The 19,501-nt window shown below is 54.1% G+C and overlaps 1 protein-coding gene across 1 annotated transcript in view; it reads left to right on the top strand.

The window, feature by feature from the left end:
- The window catches only part of USP31 (ubiquitin specific peptidase 31), a 64,653-nt gene that overhangs the window by 24,985 nt on the left and 20,167 nt on the right, over window positions 1-19,501 (top strand). Inside the window, exons 2-7 of the mRNA XM_055134413.1 lie at window positions 1,230-1,367; window positions 3,166-3,254; window positions 3,342-3,434; window positions 4,366-4,501; window positions 8,476-8,620; window positions 18,275-18,455. Of these exons, the coding sequence (XP_054990388.1) occupies window positions 1,230-1,367; window positions 3,166-3,254; window positions 3,342-3,434; window positions 4,366-4,501; window positions 8,476-8,620; window positions 18,275-18,455 (782 nt within the window). The remainder of the gene's footprint in view (window positions 1-1,229; window positions 1,368-3,165; window positions 3,255-3,341; window positions 3,435-4,365; window positions 4,502-8,475; window positions 8,621-18,274; window positions 18,456-19,501) is intronic.

The following is a 19,501-nucleotide window of genomic DNA, read 5'->3' as shown; positions in this document are numbered from 1 at the left end:
ACTGCCAGGGGTCACTCCTTCACACAGAGCCAGGAGTAGCCCCCCAGCACCATCAGGTATGGCTAGCACCCACTCCGACCCATCTCTGCCTCCCCCAACCCCGCCCCGAAACCAACAGCCCTTCTGTAAAAAAAGCCAAAGAATCATCAGTTTCAGGACTTCAAGTCACATTTAATTATGAAAAAGTCATTCAGGGGAAACAAAAGTTGCATCAGAGACGTGGCCCCAGCTTAAAGCCATGTGGCTTCTGGGGCAGAGTATGGGTGACTTCGGGAGTAGGGGTGGGGGGTCTCATGTCGGGCCCAGCCCAGACTCCAGGAATCAGGGGTACAGGTAGCTGCCAGCTTACGGGAGAGTTGGGCTGGAACCCGGGGTTTCGGGTCCCGCGTTTCTTCCTTCTGGACCATTCTCAGGATGGCTGTTGTCATCTGGGCACGGGGCAGAAGGAGTCGTGGCGTGGGTGTAGCCATGGGAGGACGTCACCACAGGGCAGGGGGCGGCAGGAGGAGGCGGCTGGGGTGGGGGAGTGTTGGGGTGGGGGGTTCCCGCCAAATGCCACTTGCGGATGTGGCTGCGGGTGGGGCTCTGCCCCCGCGACGCAGGGTTCCGGGCGTCCAGTGGCCTGTTTGGTCATGCCCAGCAGGAACCCCCACCAGACAAGGTCCCCTTCCTGGCACGGTGATTGGATGTGTCTAGATCCCCGGGGTCTCACTTCCTTCTCTTCTCCTACCAGTTGGAGGCAAAACCTCTACCTCCTTAGGGGGCCCTCGTCTGCCTCCCTGAGCCGGCATCCCCCTGCTCTGTCACTCCAGACCACGCCGGCGTCTCCCACCTTCCTTCCCTAACTCAGCTGGGTCACCCCCAGTCACCCGCAGTCATTCTGTTCCCTGGCCTCTCCCTGGAGGGAAGGTGACTTCCTCGTGTATTTACATGAGCTTAGACGTCTGCATCTTACGGTTTGGTGTCGGAGCCAGGGCCGTGTTTGTTATTGAACACGTGGTCGTGTGTCGGCTTGCTGGGTCCCTGGTTTCCTTGAGATACTTTCCAAAGAGCAGAACCGCCTGGCAGGTGCGTGCCGGTTCTTGGCGCCTGTTTCTGGTGTGTTATTTTATTTTCTTAACATTGGGCATCTGGCTTTATGGGAGCTTCTCGACACCCCGGAGATCCTGAATGGTTCATGTTTGGAGTCAAGAACAAGACTATAAATGCCGCTTTATTTATCCGTACAGAGCATTGTGTCAAAGAACGCCCTGCAGTACCGGGGAAACTCCCAGCACGACGCCCAGGAGTTTCTGCTGTGGCTTTTGGACCGGGTTCACGAAGACCTTCACCATGCAGTGCAGCCGAGCGACCAGCCGCCTCTGAAGGTGAGTGCGGGCGCCCGGGAGAGAGGGGCTTGCGTGCCCCCGGAGATGTAACTGTTCACAGTGGGTTCCTACCCCTAAATCGACGTTCTCGGTAGGTGCGCAGAGTTTACTCCTGGCTCTGTGCTCAGGGATCACCCCTTGAGCGGAACTTGGGTGCCCACATGCAAGGCAAGCGCCCGGACCGAGGGACTGTGTTATCAGCTCCCTAAATGCTTACTGGCCGTTTGTCCCCCGCCGAGTGTAAGCGTCTAGGGATGCAGGGAGCTCGCTAACAAGAGGGATCGTACTTTACAGGGATGTCTGTAACAGAGTGGCTCTGGGGCCCATAGTGCAGCGGGTAGAGCACTTGTCTTGCTTGCGGCTAACCTGGGTTCCATCCCCGGCGTCCTGTAGGGTCGCCCAGGACAGAGCAGGAATGATCCTTGAGCACAGAGCCAGGAGTAAGTCCTGAGCACCGCTGGGTGTGGGTGGCCCAAGTCATCCCCATCCCCCGCCACCCCCCCAAAGTGGCTTCATTCCAGCTTTTTTTTTATATATGTATATATATATTTTATTTTCATAAAAGTAGTTCACAGTAGTTCTTTTTTTTTAAATTAATTAATTAATTATTTTGCTTTTTGGGTCACACCTGGCAATGCACAGGGGTTACTCCTGGATCTGCACTCAGGAATCACCCCTGGCGGTGCTCAGAGGACCATATGGGATGCTGGGAATCGAACCCAGGTCGGCCGCGTGCAAGGCAAACACCCTACCCGCTGTGCTATTGCTCCAGCCCCCAGTTCACAGTAGTTCTCTAGCAGTTCCTAAAGTAGAAATTTCCTTTCTGTTTCAAGGAGACAAGTAGTTTATTATTGATCACTGGAAATTGATACTTTTTTTTTTAAAGGAAGCCTATGCATGTTTCTGCTGTTTGGATTAGATTGAATATAGGAACTGAGCTCAGGGGCTCCGGGTTTCCTCCTGGCTCTGTGCTCAGGGATCACTCTATGATCGGAGCTCGGGTGCCTGGATGGAGTCCGGGTGGGCCACGTGCAAGGCAAGCACCCTGACTGCAGAACTCTCTCTCTCTCCCTCCCCCCCCGCCCCGAAAATATTTCTTCTGAGAATCTGATTCATTCTCAGTTTTCCTGCAGATGCCCTTAATAACCCGTAGACAACAGGATTTTTATCAGGGAAAGAATTCAGACTGAAGAGTCACTTCCTTTCCCGCTTTTAAAGCCGTGGTGGGTCGGTCATTCTGCCCCGACTTAACTTTGACGCGTCTGGTTTCGGCAAGTTGTTGAGTTCTCCTGAGTTAAGGCGCAATCTGTGCCCGAGCGCTCCGTGCCGTCACCAGGCTGTGGGGCTGTGTGCTTGGGCGACTCCTGCCAGCCCGACACATACTCAGAGCCAGGCTCTCTGCCGTACCACCCGCATCAGTGTTGTTTTGCAAGGTGGCAGCTCCTCGGCCCCGAGTAGGTGGATCGTTGGGAAGGTGTGAAGCTTGAAGTATAGGATCAGGCACTGTGTTTCTGGGCAGTGCTGCTACCAGGCCCTGGGGCCTAGAGCCCGGGGCGGTCGGCGTGTACCGCAGGTTTGGGGGTTGTTTCCAGGAGAGGCTGGCAGGAGACTGAGCGGCAGAGAGCTGGACCATGTGGGATCCGCAGAGCCTAGACCTGCCGGTGGGCAGCTGGACCCGGCACCTGTTCACCCGCCCCGTGGCGTCTTCAGGCCTATCTCGGGTCCAGAGTTTGTGCTTCCAATCTGAAATGGATCCATATTTCGCCCCCCCACACCCGTCTCTTTCCTCCCTTTTTAGCCACCGTCGGACACTGACCTCATGCCGGAAGGACCGTCTTTTCCTGTCTGTAGCACTTTCGTACAGGAGCTTTTCCAGGCCCAGTACAGGTACGAGCCCGCCGGGTTTCCTCTGCCCCCCTCTGCCCGGCCGAGTTCGCGGGGACCTTAACGCGCCTTTCATCTTTGTTTCTGAAGATCCTCTTTGACATGTCCTCACTGTCAGAAGCAGAGCAACACCTTTGACCCTTTCCTCTGCATTTCCTTGCCAATTCCTCTGCCGCACACAAGGTAAGAGCAGAGCCCATGAGGCCGCGACCGCGTGAGCCTGTTGTGTTCCTGTTGGGTTTCCGAGTGAGGCGGGTAGCGGAGTGATGGAGGTGTCACGCCCCGCAGGCACTTAGTACCTCCCGGGACTGTGTGCGCCTGTCGTTGGCGAGTGGGAGGTGTGTAGTGAGTTCGGGTGTAGTTTGAGAGTTGGTTATCCGCTGATCTTGGGGCCAGCGCGAGAGTACAGCAGGGACAGTGTTTGCCTTGCGCGTGACTGGCCTGGGCTCGCTCCTCGGCATCCCATGTGGTCCCCCTGAGCACTGCCAGGAGTCATTCCTGGGTGCAGAGCCGGGAGTCAGCCCTGCCGCACTGATGTTGCAACATATGTTGCAGTGAGGTTTGGTTAAAGAGAGGCATTACCATATGCAGGCAAAAGAAGTACTTTTCTGGGAGGATCACGTAACTGTCTCCAGAGTTGTTGCTGTGGCGTGCAGGACAGCAGCCTGTTCAGCCCCCTTTTATTAACTAGCTTGATGTTCTAACCAATGATATTCAGCCACATAGGCAGAATATGCAAATGAACTTAGTCAGTGGAAACAGTATCAAAGTCAGTTACATAGCCAGAAGCATAGTCAGTTAAAGTAACAGTAACAGAAAAGCAATTTTAACATCCAAGCCTAGCTAGGCCTGAGATTATGGGATGTTGTACGCCAACACACTGACCTAAAGCAGGATCTGACCTAAAGCGATCTTTCCAGACCGCTCTTAAGTATATAGTGGGGGTGGTTCTGATTCTGGTTCCGGCCAGAGAAAGAGCTTACCGTTTGGCTCCCAGGTCCAGGTGTGGGTCTGTGTTTGGTTCTGTGCTCGGTCTCAGATCGTGTGTGTTTGGCTTCTGTGTCTTAGTTGAGACGCGTGGACTAATGAGAAGATCTGACTTTGATCTGTACAGGCCTCTCTATGTCACCGTAGTGTATCAAGGGAAATGCTCGCACTGCATGAGGATCGGGGTGGCCGTGCCTCTGTCGGGGACCGTCGCCAGGCTCCGGGAAGCAGTGTCCATGGAGACAAAAATCCCCACTGAGCAGGTGAGAGGCCTGCGAGGGCCCATCACGCCTGTGCGTGACTGGGCTGCTTGGGGCTCCTCTGGAATTGTTTCAGGCTCTCTCTCTGCCCACGGTGGGCGGGTAAAACCTTTACAATCCACTGCTTCCAGTATCAAGAGGAAACTCGGGCTGGGGTGAGTATGAGGCCTGGTCTTGGTTCCTGGCATTGGGGAAAAAAAAATGTTTTTTAACTTTCATTGTGTATGTGTAGTTAAAAATGGAAGCTATGACTTGACACCAGTGTTCTCTCGTAAGCTTCGTTTATGAAGTATAATTACTCTACGTCTGTTAAATCACCCCGGTGGCCTCCTGTGTTAGGAGGAGGAAGACAGCCCCGTAGGATTTGAAGTTCAGAGAGGCTTTGAAGTTCAGAAAACTCAGCCAGTGGCTTTTGAAAACCCCGTCCCATTACAGTGATAAAGACGAGCTTCTTGCTAGAACAGCACATAATAAATGCACAATTAAGTTTGCTTTCTAAGGCGGGCCCGGAGCACTCGTCCAGCAGGCAGGGTGCTTGCCTTGCAAACTGCCAACCCAGGTTTGATCCCTGACACTTCGTGTGGTCCTGCCAGGAGTAATTCTTGAGTGCAGAGGCGGGAGTGAAGCCCTGAACATCACCGGGGGACTCCCACCACCACCACCACCGCCTGCCCCAGAAATAAAAGGGCTTTTTTCTGATGAAATTTGGGCAGTTTCTTTCTTTCTTTTTTTTCTATTTGGGTCACAGCCGGCGATGCTCAGGAGATGCTTAGAGCCATTACTCCTGGTGATGCTCGGGGGAACATATGGGATGCTGAGGATCAAACCCAGGTCAGCCACGTGCAAGGCAAACACCCTCCCCGCTGTGCTATCGCTCCAGCCTTGGACAGTTTCTTACATTATTGAAATGAGAGAAGAAAGTGTGTATCTCACCACCCTTCTTTTTTGGGCACATTTTTGATTGCACTGTAGCACTGTTGTCTCGGTTCATCGATTTGCTCGAGTGGGCACCAGTAATGTCTCCATTGTGAGATGTGAGACTTGTTGTTGCTGTTTTTGGCATGTCGAATATGCCACAGGGAGCTTGTCAGGCTCTGCCGTGTGGGCGGGATACTCTTGGTAGCTTGGTGGGCTTTCTGAGAGGGACAGAGGAATCGAACCCATTTTGGCTGCATGCAAGGCAAATGCCCTACCTGCTGTGCTATCGCTCTAGTCCATTTTTGATAAGTAGTTATATTTCAGTTGATTCCAAATATTAAATACTTTTAGCCTACTTATGACTTAATAGATATTGTTGTATCTGTATATATGAGACTGACTGAGATTGATATATATGGATTGGAGCAATAGCACAGAAGGTAGGGCGTTTGCCTTGCACATGACCGACCCAGGTTCGATTTCTCCGTCCCTCTCAGAGAGCCTGGCAAGCTACCCGTGGCATATCCGATATGCCAAAAACAGTAACAAGTCTCACCATGGATACGTTACTGGAGCCCGCTTGAGCAAATCAATGAACAGCGGGACCACAGTGCTACAGAGCTATCTATATATAAGTGTGTGTGTGTTCATGTGTGTATTTGTATGTATGTACATATATACATATGCGTGTATGCACACACACACATGTACACATACATACTTCCCATTCCACTCACCATGGCAGTTTTGTTTGGACAAGCATTTCCTAGTGAGGGTAGGCTTGAGGCAGGGTGATTCAGTGGCTGAGTAGCTTGTCCCTAGATAGTCTTCTACTCTGGGAGCTGCTGTGTAATCACTTGAATAATAAGGTGTTTTGTGCTTTGTCCTCACGTGGCCTCGTCTGGGACGCTGCCAGAGCAAGCCAGATGCAGCCAGCAGAGATGCCTAAAAGCCGGCCGTGGCATCTCACATTGTCACAGGCCAAGTGCTGGCACATCCACGAAATGTTCACATTCTTTCGGACTCGGAAGACCGCCGGGATTCTTCTTATCCTCTCTGGGATCAGGGGAAGAACACGAGGGCAGGGAGAGGAGGCACATCTGGTTGTGTGTTCCACGATACTGGGGTGGTCTGCCTCCCCCCTCCCCTCCCCTCCCTTCCCTCCTTCCCTTCCCCTCTCTCCTCCCCTCCTTTCCCCCCCTCCTTCCTCCTCCCATCTCCTCCCCCCTCCCTCCCCCCCTCCCTCCTTCCCTTCCCCCTCTCCTCTCCTCCTTTCCCCCTCCTTCCTCCTCCCCTCTCCTCCCCCCTCCCTCCCTCCTCCCCCTCCCTCCTTCCCTTCCCCTCCCTCCTCCCCCTCCCTCCTTCCCTTCCCCTCTCTCCTCCCCTTCTCCTTTCCCCCCCTCCTTTCTTCCCCTCTCCTCCCCCTCCCTTCCTCCTCCCCTCCTCCCCCCTCCCTTCTTCCCTTCCCCGGTCCCTCCTCCCTTCCCTCCCCTGTCTGTGATGACTGGATTCCTGCACACCTGGGGCGCACATCTGGGTGTGCTTGCACACTGGGCCATGGTGTTTGCTGACACTCTGCACTTCTGCTGTGGTGCTGGCACCCGGGTCGCCTGGGGGTCCCAGTGGCTTCCTCGTGGTGTCCGTGCGCCTCCTGGCTGTGGTGCTTGCCGGGCTCTCCGTGCTGGGCTGTGTTCCCAGCCCCCGTGCCAGCACACGGCTCCTGGTGCGTGCAGGGGCTGAGCTTGCGGCCTGGCCGTGCAGAGCGGGCAGACACGTCTAAGCCACCTGGCCGTTCTCTGGTCCCCAGGGGTTCTTTTTCCTGTGGTTTAAGCGGAGGCTAAGATCGATCGACGGATCGCAAGGTTAGGATGCAAGTGTGGTCATCCCGTTCCTTGGCGGGGGAGGGGAGGTTGTACCGGAAATGCACGTGCCACTGTGCCCTTTGGCCTCACAGACTCACTGTGTGTTCGCCGTAGCCGGGGTCCGGGCCGGCCCCCCAGCCTGGAGGAGGCCCAGCACAGCCATGTGGTTGTTCAGGGCATAGGACAGGTTGGTGGCAGGTGGGGCCTGGGGCCTGTCGGCTTTGAATGTCCCCATTTTTCTCCACATTTTGTTGTTTTTCTTTGTAAAGTACTCAACTAGTTTCCACATGACTTGGAAAATGAAAATAACTTGGAGTATAGCTTCTGGCGGGGTGCTTGGCTTGCACACAGCCTGCCCAGGTTTCGTCCCTGCCATCCCCACAGGGTTCCCTGCCAGGAGTGATTCCTGAGCACAGAGCCAGGAGTAAGCCCTGAGCACTGCCAGTGTGGCCCAAAAAACAAAACAAAACAAAACAACCCCCCCCCCCATACAAAAACCCACAAAGACTTGTGTGGAATATCTCAGTAGTGAAGGGTACTAGTTTTAGAACCAGGCTGTGTATTAATTGACTTTTTCCCATGCGTACTCTACATTTATTGTTTTATAAAAATGGGATTTGTTACCCATAATGTCTTTCATTTACTCAGGTTTTTTTCCTGTTAATGCAAATATTTGTACATATATATTGTTAATAGCTTTGTAATTCCAGTAGGGCCATAATATAATTTAGTTCTTCATGTTGAACATTGAGCTGATGTAATTTTCTTGCAATGGAAGTATCTGTGGCTCTCCGACGTTAGCCCCGAGAGAAGAAACGGCAGTGCCATAGGGGCTCGCGGTGGTGCCAGATAAGGACTTCATCCTCAGGGAGACCCAGCAGCCGTGTAAGGCCGAGCCCCCGAGGCTCTCCTAGTTTCTTCCCCTAGTGGAACCGAAGGGTCTAGGTTTTAAAATGGCCTGAGACGCTTCGCCAGGGCCGAGTGGAGCTCTGGCTTCCGTGCCGTAAGCTTCCGGAGCCAGAGTGGGCATCCCGTGAGTCCCCCCACAAGCAGAGGAGGCCTCAGAGAGGCGTCTGCGCGCCCCTCCGGCCCCCACAGGCCCTGTGTCCCGGAGCACTTCCTGGTCGAGTCCGGAGATCGATCTGCATCGACCCTCCGGTGATCCAACTGCCTGCCTTCCGTCTTTCCTATTTTTAGATCGTCTTAACGGAAATGTACTACGACGGGTTCCATCGTTCCTTCTGTGACACGGATGACCTGGAGACCGTCCACGAAAGTGACTGCATCTTTGCCTTTGAGACGCCAGAAATATTTCGGCCCGAAGGAATTCTCAGTCAAAGAGGTAATAAAGGAGCCTTTGGAATCGGTTCCCGTGAATCCCGCCCGGGTTTGTGGAGTGACAGCCGTCCACCCTAGCACAGGGGTAGGACCGGGCCTTTCCGTTCGGGCCAGTGGCCCGTGTTTGCTGGGAACCCGTGGCCCGGAAGCCGGCGGGTTTGGAGCCGAGGTTCTTTCCTCCCCTCTGAATGCGTCAGTGCACACTTGGTCCTCCTGAGGCTGCGGGTGGACGTGTCCGCCCTCGCGGGGCCTGTGTGGCGTCCGCAGGCGGCCCTCGGGCTGCCTTACCTCGCTCTGCCTTCCTGCTTCCTCTCATTATCTCTGACGCTTGATCTTGGGACCCGGAGATTGTCGCTGTCATTTTCTGGAAATTTCCTGCTGAAATTCGCTCTTTGTGCTTGGGCGATGTGACGGTCGGACTGAGTCGTGTGACGGCGTGGGACCAAGCCATCACTCCACCCCCGGGTCGTGCTCTGCAGACTGGGTCTCGTCCCGAGAGGGCCCCTGGCTTCAGAGGACCTCACAGTCCCAGGCGGCCTCTTCGGCCATAGTCAGAATTCCCCCGGCCCCTGGGAACTGGCTAGAAAGGCCAGTCCTAGGAGGCCCCCCTCCCCGCGAGAGCCTTGGGGTGGGGGCACGGCTTTGTTTTGATTCCAGGGCTTTGTGCTCTCGGCCTTTCCCCCGAGACCCTGCCCTCCCCCGGTGCTCTCTGGAGTGAGAGCACTGCCAGCCGTCTTCCCGCCCGGGCTGGCTCTTCCCCGTCAGATTCTGGGTCCCTTCTCGGCGTTGACGGAGGGCGCGGGCACGGTGCGTGTCTCCCCGCTTGCCACCGCTGCCCCTGGGCTTGGCTGGCGCCTCTCGCCGCCTGCCTTGGTGTCTTGCTGTTCTCCGCGTGTACCATTTCCCCACGGCCAGGCCCGTTCTGACACGGTCTGTCCACGCCCCTTGAGCCTTGAGCCTTGGCTCCCCGTGATGGAGATGAACCCTGAAGCCCTCAGGAGGGGCTGTGGCCCCTCGGATGGAATCTGTGCCTTTCTAGAAGTTTCCCGCTTTGCTTCTTCTCCTCGGACCCCATTCCTCGTTCCTCTTCCTTTCTCAGATTTCCCGTGTGTTTGCTTCGATGAGGATTCGCCTTGCGAGCGCCTGTCTCGTTAGGTCCCTCCTCGTGCTCACCCCGAGTTGGCTCCCCCCTTCAGTTCTTCCATTCCTCTCAGTCCTAAGGCTCCACCTTCTGTCTCTCTCGAGTCCCCCGCGGATGCTGGCACGGGGAGCAATGAGGCAGCGCCGGAAGGAAGTCTGCCCCGAGAGGCCCCGGGGCCCGGGCATCCTCCCAAGGTGTTTCGTGCCGTGAACATTCCTGGTCGGGTTCTGTGTCAGCATGTTTCACTGCCTGGACACGTGTGTACCTCCAGGTGGAGCTGCTGGGTCAGGTGATAGTGTATTTAGTCGTCTGACGGGCGAGCAGACCGCCAGAGGGTCTACACAGCCCACTTCCTAGTTCTGCCAGCAGTGGTTTTGTTGTGGTGGTTTTTTTTTTTTTTTTTTTTTTTTAGGGCACTCACGCCCAGCAGTGCTCAGGGCTGCTCTCACTCCGGTCACTTGTGGAGGGGCTCAGGGGAGATACGAGGCGCTGGGGGTGGAGTCAGGGCTGGCCAGATGCAAGATAAGCACTTACACCCCGGGCTGGGGGCCGAGAGATAACACAGTGGGTAATGTGTCTGCCTGGGGCGTGGTTGGATCCCACTCAGGCTGGATCCCTGCACCTCAGAGGGTCCTCCGAGCCCACCGGGGTGAGCCTGAGTGCAGAGCCAGGAGTGTGTGGCCTCTAAAACTAAGAAAAATTAAAAAAACAGCCCCCTGTGCCATATCTCTTGGTCCACTCTGCCAGTAGTTTTACAAGGGTTCTGATTTCTCTTCATCCTTGCCAACCTTTTTTATTACCCCCCTTTAAAAAAATTTTTTTTAACTGTTCTGGAGAACGGGGAGTGATATCTCATTGTGGCTTTGATTTGTAATTTGCTAATATGAAATGATAATCATTTTATTATATGTGTGTTGGCTGTTGTAAATCTTCTTTGGGAGAACTGTCTTAAGTCCTTTGCCCATTTTGCAGTTGTGGTTTTTGTCTTTTTGCTGTTGAGTGGTAAGATTTCTTCATGCAGGCAGCATACCTGACCTTATCGGATGTCTTTCGTGCTCGCTACAGGGTCTTCTCTTTCTTGGCAATGTCTTTTGAACACAAAAAGACTGAATTTGGATAAATTTTAATTTCTCTAGTTTTTCCATGGCTTTGTTTTTGCTGTCATGTCTAGGAATCCAAAGGAGGATGTGGGGTTTATGAGACATATATTCATAATGGTTATAAAATAATTTCTAAACTTAATAACAGAAAAATGCATGATTCAGAAAACAAAACATGAGAAATTGTAACAGAATGGTCTGGTGGAAGTAGTTCTTATTTCCTTAAATTTGCCATTGTTTCCCTGTTAGATTAAAATTAAAGACAGGATATGAATGAGACCATTAAAATAGATCAATACAGTGACTAGTTTTAGTGGCTAGGGTAAGTTAATAAAGAATATTTGAATAAGGTTAGGATAAATGGGTCAAAGACCAAATAAAGGCAAATGAAAATAAAATTTTAAAATGATTCTAAGCGGGGCCAGAGTGATAGTACAGTGGCAGGGTGCTTGCCTGGCTTGTGGCCAGCCCAGGTTTTGATCCCGACATCCCATATGGCCATATGGTCCCTTGAGCCCTGCCAGGAGTGATTCCTGAGTGCAGAACCAGGAGTCAGCCTTGTGCGATGCTTGGGTGTGACCTTGAAACAGAATTTAAAAAAAAAAGCCCAACCTTAAAAAAAAAAACAAACACAGAAAACCAAAACTAAGACTAAATAAATATCCAAGAAAGTTATTTTAGGTGATAAGAGAAATTAAGAGTGCATATAATAAAATCCTCACGGTGACTGGCAGCCAGGCTGATGCTTGAGATGACGGCAGCGCTGTAAATATTTGTATCTCGGGCTGGAGAGGTAGCACAGGGCTTCATGCAGCTGGCCCGGGTTTGAGCCCCAACATCACACATGGACCCCTGAGCATCGCCAGGTCTGCCCCCACAAACACCCCAAAAACATATTTTTTCATTGAACTAATAAAGGGAGAAGAATTTAAGCCTTTTACGGGGAGAAAAGCAGCCTCCGACTCCGATAAAGAGGGAAAGAGAGTGAAAGTGAGAGGCCCTGGGGCGGGTTCCTTCCTTTCCCCTCCCATAGCTGTGGCCGTGCTGAGGACCCTGGTGGCACCCTTGGTTGTGGCCTTGTCACGTGGTTGTGGGGCACTGGCGACCCCATGCTTTGTTGTGACACCAGGGCTCACAGATAGCAGAGCATCTGGCCTGTGAGGTGTGGCCGGGGATGGGCCGCAGGGCCTTATGCCTGCAAGACAGAGGCCCGGCCCCTGAGCCGCATCCCCGGGCCCCCGAGGGGCTTTCCTTCCCTCGCGTCACAGTGGCGGGACTCCGCTGTGTCCTCATTCCTGTCTTCCCATCCCCTCTGTCGGCTCCGGTCGTTGTCATCTTCTGTGCTTCCTGCTTTCACTCAGAGCTCCTTAGCCCTGACTGCTGAAGAGTGAGGTCTCGAACCCCAGATGGCGACCCCTCACTGCCCACGTTACAGTACTCGCACCCGGACATGCGTGGCACAGAGGCCCTTCATGGTGTGTGACTGTTCGCCTTTACCTGGGCCGTGTGTGTGTGTGTGTGTGTGTGTGTGTGTGTGTGTGTGTGTGAGAGAGAGAGAGAGAGAGAGAGAGAGAGACAGAGAGAGAGAGAGAGAGAGACAGAGAGAGACAGAGACAGAGAGAGACAGAGACAGAGACAGAGCAAATGCGTGCACGAGAGAGAGAGACAGAGAGACAGAGAGACAGAGACAGAGACAGAGCAAGTGAGAGAGAGACAAAGAGACAGAGAGAGAGCCAGAGGTAGAGGGAGCCAGAGAGACAGAGAGAGAGCCAGATAGAGGGAGCCAGAGTGAGACAGAGAGGGAGGGAGAGAGAGAGGGGGGAGGGAGGGAGAGAGCCAGAGAGAGAGGGGAAGAGAGAGGGAGAGAGAGAGATGGAGCAAGAGAGAGAGAGGGAGGGAGAGAGGGAGAGAGAGAGAGAGGGAGCCAGAGAGAGAGGGAGAGGGAGAGAAAGAGAGGGAGAGAGAGAGGGAGCCAGAGAGAGAGGAAGAGGGAGAGAAAGAGAGGGAGAGAGAGAAGGAGCCAGAGAGAGAGGGAGAGAGAGGGAGCCAGAGAGAGGTAGAGAGAGGGAGAGAGGGAGAAAGAGAGAGAGAGAGGGAGAGGGAGAGAGACTCAGTTGCCCCTCGTCTCTGAAGACTTAGGCCCCTTCTGATGTTTGCATCCCTGCCTGGAGAACGTTGTTCTCCGTCCGCCTCTCCAGCAGGAACTGGTGTTTCCAGATTCTCTCCAGGTGCCCATGATGGGTGCGACATTCCAAAACGGATTTAAGATAAGAAAACTAGAAGGGGATAAATGGCAAAGTCCTTTGAAGGAGAAACAAAACTACAATTAAGGGAGTCAAAAAAACTTGAATTTGTCCAATAGATAAAAGCTGTTTAGGCTGCCAAAGTTACGGAGCACACGAAGATAAAAACGATGGTTTTCCTGAGGGGAGGCCACGCCTTAGAGTCTAAGCTACTTGTGTGCTGGAGAGACAGCAGGAAGGGCACCAGCCTCGCATGGGGCCAACCCGGGTCCGAATCCTCAGGTGGTTCCCATGCGGTTCCCAGGGGGGGTGATTCCTTTGTGCCAGGCCAGGAGAAAGCCCGGAGCACTGCCAGCGTGGCCCCCCAAATACACCCCAGGATCTTTCAGTGTGACCAAAGGAACACATAAAGGATATTTTAATATGACACGAAGAACATCCTGAGCTGGAAAGTGTAGATTACATAAAGATGTAAGTCCCTGTACTCAGAGGGTGTGTCTGAAGGTTGCTTAAAAACCAGGCCTGCAAAGGAAGACTTCGGATGGGTTCCCCTTCGTGTGACATTGTCGGGGCTGTTCTGGTGGGTGCGGTGATGGGGACAGTGAGGCCTGACTCCCCCCACAGACCCGCACTTGGGAGGTGGGTCTTATTTATTTATTTATTTATTTATTTATTTTTTAATCTTTTTTTGCTTTTCGGGTCACACCCAGTGATGCACAGAGGGTTACTCCTGGCTCCTGCACTCAGGAATTACTCCTGGCAGTGCTCCGGGGACCCTATGGGATGCTGGGAATCGAACCCGGGTCAGCCGCGTGCAAGGCAAATGCCCTCCCCGCTGTGCTGTATCGCTCCAGCCCCGGTCTCATTTTCAGACATGAAACAGATGAGGCCCTGACGAGTGAACAGGGCTTCAGGGCAGTCTGCAGACTGTTGGTCAGGGGCGGAAGGCAGGGCTGACAGGACCCAGGCCCTCGGAAGTTGCTGATTGGATTTGGGAGTTCTTTAATTGCCCCGTCTTAGTCAATCAATCTCCGAGTGGCCAGTCATCCGCGGTGGCTGGGAGCCTGCTGTGGAGGGCAGCTCCGGGCCGAGACTGCACATCGGAATCTCGGAATCGCCGGAGGAGCTGGAACAACAGAAGCTACTTAGGGCAGTCAAGTTCATAGCTCTGAGTCCTGGCGTTCCTTCCTCTGGCCATTCATTTACTTGGAAAAAATAGTTGTGCACTCAATAAAGTCCTCCCACGTCAGACCAGATAGGACTGACCTGCTTTCAGGGCGACAGGGACCCTGTCCAGGGTTTTCCTGAGTTCTCCATCCCTGGCGTTGCCTTGGGACACGTGACTTGTAATTCCCGTTGGCAGGTCTGTGGGATATCGTCCTCGGGGTTGGAATGCAGGACGGTAGGACAATGCTGTTGAACTCTGAGAGGAAACGCCAGATTTTCCCACAGTGGCTGCTGTATTTTTTGTTCCCACCAGCTAGTAGTTTGGTTTTGGCACATCCCTGACAACACCCGTTTCCCCCCTCTCCAATCCCCCTTCCGCCCCCCCCCCCCCATCTTGACTGTGGCCACCCAGGTGTGGTGCAGTGGTTCGTCCTGTGTTGGCCATATGTTTCCCTCCTGACAAACGATGTCCGTCAGTTCTCAGACCCCCAGAGAGGAATGTCCACCTCAATCCTTCCTCCGTTTCTAGTTTGACTTCTGGATGGTTGCCACAAATCAAGCCCAGCCTCTCCTGCACTCGGGCACCGCGTCCCTGGGGCTCTTTCTCTGCTCGTTAATTGTCTGAGTTCTCTCTCTTGAGTTGTGGAGGTTCTCTCGAGGGCTGGGGTGCGAGATTCTTACCAGGCTTTTGACTTGCTTCTGTGGGCTGCCTTTCCCTCCCTGAAGGTATCTTACGTGAAGTCTTTAACACCTCCTGGTGCTTCTGCCTGTGATGGCGTTTCTAAGGTCTTTGCACTGTTTGAGTAAGTGTTTGCCTAGAGTTTGAGGGAGGTGCCCAACCCACTCAGTGCTCAGGAGCATCTTTGTGGACCCGACTACTCTTTCCTCTGTGAATGGTCTCGGTGCCTTTGTCCAAAGTCCTTATTCCATTTATTTATTTATTTGCTTTTTTTGGGTCACACCCGGCAATGCGAAGGGGTTACTACTGGCTCTGCACTCAGGAATTACTCCTGGGGGTGCTCAGGGGACCTTATAGGATGCTGGGAATCGAACCCTAGTTGGCCACGTGCAAGGCAAAAGACCTCCCCGCTGTGCTGTCACTCAAGCCCAAAAGTCCTTATTTTAATCTTTTTTTTTTTCTGCACCTCTTTTCCAGGGGATTCTTGGTGCCTTTGATTTCTAAACCTTTTGGTTATTCTGTATATTGGGCTGGTTAAAACTGTTCTGCATTTTTCTTTCTTTTTTTTTGCTTTTTTCATCACACCCATCAATGCTCAGGAATTGCTCCTGGCAGTGCTTGGGGGACCATATAGGATGCTGGGGAATCGAACCCAGGTCAGCCGCGTACAAGGCAAACGCTCTACCCTCTGTGCTATCGCTCTGGCCCCTGTTCTGCATTTTTCAACCAGTTCTCTCATCAATTTTCTACACAGTTATCATTTTTCAGACTGTTTCTCCTCTCCTCCTTCTTTGACCCAGAGCCTTTTGGTTTTCCACTTGCATTTTCGGGCATATACTTTTTTTTTTTTTTTTTTTTGCTTTTTGGGTCACACCCAGCGATGCTCAGGGGTTACTCCTGGCTTTTGCACTCAGGAATCACTCCTGGCAGTGCTTGGGGGACCATATGGGATGCCGGGGATCGAACCCGGGTCGGCCGCTTGCAAGGCAAACGCCCTACCCGCTGTGCTATCGCTCCGGCCCAACATATACTTTTTTTAAAAAAAAAAAAATTTAAATTATTTAAAATTCTTTAATTGCATTGAAAAAGAGAGAGAGAGAGAGAGAGAGAAAGAAAACTCCCAGCAAGGCCTGGTCTAGAAAGCCTTTGCCCACTTTCCCTGAGTCGCTGGCTCCTGCTCCTCCGTGTTCCACCCAGCTTCTGTGACACCCGGCGCTGGCCTGATCTGGCCCCTCCTCGGGAGAGTCCCTGCAGGGACCCAGTTCGTACTGTTCAACTAACAAATCGTTCACATTTCACTCAGTCCGCCTCCACGTACTCGCTAAAGCTCAGGGCAAACTCCCGAGTTTGTTCTGGTAAGTGCATTTGGTGAGGTCGGAGGTCGTCTTCCCACCCCGTGGGGAGGGAGGGCAGGGGAGGGGAGAGCGCCTCTCTTGGTGGAGGTGTTGACTTCTGTTAAACGGTTCTGTAAAGAGTTTTGCTCTGTACATGGGTTATTCCACCTGCACGGCAGAGCCTGGCAAGCTCCCCGTGGCGTCTCTGATATGCCAAAAACAGTAACAAGTCTCACAATGGAGACGTTCCTGGTGCCCGCTTGAGCAAATCGATGAGCAATGGGGTGATAGTGCTACAGTGCCACCTAGGTTATTACTTCCCACCCCCCTTTACAAATAAAGGGGCTAAGCCTTAGCAGTGTGGAGTCGCCCTCCCAGCCGGCCCCCACGCTGGGCCTGTGGTCTGTGTGCAGAGCGCCCGCGTCAGCTCAGGGACCCCGCTCAGCCCGGGAGCAGGTCTGCCTGGGAAACGGGTGCATGTCTCCAGCTCAGGTTTCGTCATACCAAAACGTAAATGGTCACAAAAATGAAGTTCTTTGCTTTTTTTGAGTGTGTGTGATTTTTGGTTTTCTTTTTTTTCTTTTTTTTTTTTGGTTTTTGGGTCACACCCGGCGATGCACAGGGGTTACTCTTGGCTCTGCACTCAGGAATTACCCCTGCGGTGCTCAGGGGACCATACGGGATGCTGGGATTAGAACCGGGGTCAGCCGCGTGCAAGGCAAACGCCCTACCCGCTGTGCTATCGCTCCAGCCCCTTGGTTTTCTTTTTAAAGGTGTTTAAGCACAAAAGGTTTTTTTTCCTTTAAGAGCTTGTCAAAGACTCATTTGTTTCTGGGTAGAGGAGAGGGTGGAGAGGTAGTACAGAGGCTGTGGTGCTTGCCTCGCAACGTGATGGACCCAGGTTCGAACCCTGGCACCAGGAGTGATCCCTGAGCACAACTGGGTGTGGCCCCAAAACAAAGAACTCCTTTATTATGGCTTTTTCTACTCTGGAGAAATTTGTGTTCTCTCTCTCTCTCTCTCTCTCTCTCTCTCTCTCTCCCTCCCCCCCATCTCTAAATATTTTTCAATAAATTTTTTTTTTTTGTCTCACTAAGGATTTTGTTCCTAATTTTTAGTTGCTGTGTGTTTTTCAAGACTCAGCTCATCTGGAATTCATTTGGGGCTTGAGTCCACACGGTTCTTTTGAACTGATGTCACACGGCTGTACCTTTGTAGGTCTGTCACCCCTCAGGAGTTTCGGGCTATGGTCAGAATTCCCAGGATGCTTCTGGGTACCGGGCTTCTCTGTCCTCCGCCGGCCTTGCTCTCTCTCCGTGCTTGGTGGCAGGGGGGTGTCTTCTGTCCTCTCGTTTTCTCGGCCCTTAGCTCTGCGCCATTCCGAGAGACCCGACATTTCTCAGGCATCTGCTGGGCTGTCATGTGTCTCTGGCCGACGGGCAGCTGTGCTGCGTGACCCGTTAGGACCCACTTTTCAGTGGCCGGTCCCGTCACACGTAGGGTTTGCGTCCCCTAAGTGAAGGTGGCTCCCGGCTCCCTGGCGGGAATGAAGTGGACACATCCTGTCATCGTCTGGGTCTAGTGAGTGTTGCTTCTCCTTTGTTTCTGACACACTTGATCAAGGAGAAGAAACTTCTAGAGGAATAGTGAGTCTTTATTTAAAAAAAAAAATAGGCGTTTGGCTGCTGGGTGCATGGGCCGACTTCACATCTTCCTTGGTGCTCCCCTCTGCAGGTTTCCCTCCTGTGTCTAGTACTCACCCAAGTGCAGAATTTCAGTTTTCAGTCTCTAAGGTGGGCAGGGCAGAGGGAATAGCGGCTGCCAGAGAGATGCTGCGGAGAAATCTCGAAGCGCGTCATCTGTGGCCTCTCCCGACGGCAGCCCGTGGCAGGGCAGCCGCTCCCCGTTTCTGTCGAATGCGTTTCTTTGTAATGAATGGGTTGAAAAGAACCTTGACTAAAGAGGTAAAAAGAAGGTTTCTGTCCCGCCACCAGGAATCCACTTAAACAACAACCTGAACCACTTGAAGTACGGCCTGGACCCCCCGAGGCTGTCTCCCGCGAGCCCGGCCACGGCCAAGCAGGGGAAGGCAGACGCGCCCCCGTCCCGAGCGGGCAGCAGCAAGATCGTCCTGCTGGTGTGCAACCGAGCCTGCAGCGGGCAGCAGGGGAAGCGGTAAGGCCAGCACCACCCCCTCCCCGGCTGCGGGTGCCCAGGTGTTTGCATTGGCTCTTTCTAAGTGGCCCTGAAAAATAGGGGTGCCAGATCCTTATTCCCAGTGGTTCACTGCGGGTCTGATATTTGGGGCTGGGGGATGCCTGACTCATAGACCTGGGCACCTGTTTGGAGGCATCGGGGGGGACAGCCCCCGGCCTCTTCCCCGGGGAAGGACCCTCCGTGGGGTCTTGATGTGGGCCCATAGCACGTGACTCAGAACGGAGGCTCCCTGCCTTGGTTGGCCTCCTGCCCCCCACTCAGGAAAAAAAGTCACTGTGTCCCCCCCACTCCACCTCCCTTCCTCCCCCCTCCCGAGTTTAGCTCCTTTAAGCGAACAGGAAGTGCATCGCTGGGGAAGGACGGGGGGACGGGAGGGGCTTCCAGGGTTGGGGGTGCTGATGGCGCAGACTCAGCTCTGAGCAGGGCCCCCCTGCGCGTGGCAGAGCTCCAAGGGGCCGGTCAGGTCAGCGGCAGGCAGGGCTGCGGGTCTTGCCCGCTAGAGCCACTCGGCTCCAAGGCCCTGAGAAAGCAGCTCTCGGTGCCCCGGCCACGGAGCGAGCGCTGCTGGGCAGCCCGGGCTGAGGACGAGGGGACTTCCCACCTCTCCCTCCCCTCCCCTCCCCTCCTGCCATCCCAGCACTCACGCCCGCCGTCCCCTGCGGCCACCCCTTCCCCACGGCTGTCCGGCCAGGAGGTGGCCGCCCGCCCGCCTGCCCTCCCGCCCGCGCTCTCTGTTCCCCCGGCACCCGAGCCGAGCGCCGGTCTGGGGGCCACTTTCCCGGATCCCCCCTCCCCAGTGCTCCGGCCGCCTCCCCGTGCCGCTGCCAGGCTTTCCGGGAGGGTGGTCTGGGGCCTTGGAATCCCACCCAGATACCCCAGGCCTCTCTGCTGACGTCGTCGTCGCAGCCCCTTGTCAGAGTCGCGCCCTTGAAGTCCCAGTTTGATCCCGAGTGCCAGCTCCCCTCCCCCCCGCCCCCCACTCCGGGTGCCGCGAGGGGCCACGA

Source organism: Sorex araneus, chromosome 4 (assembly GCF_027595985.1).
Source record: "Sorex araneus isolate mSorAra2 chromosome 4, mSorAra2.pri, whole genome shotgun sequence".
In the NCBI taxonomy this organism is placed as follows: Eukaryota; Metazoa; Chordata; class Mammalia; order Eulipotyphla; family Soricidae; genus Sorex; species Sorex araneus.
The sequence above is the reverse complement of the archived record's forward strand: the minus strand, read 5'-3'. Positions and strand labels throughout refer to the sequence as shown.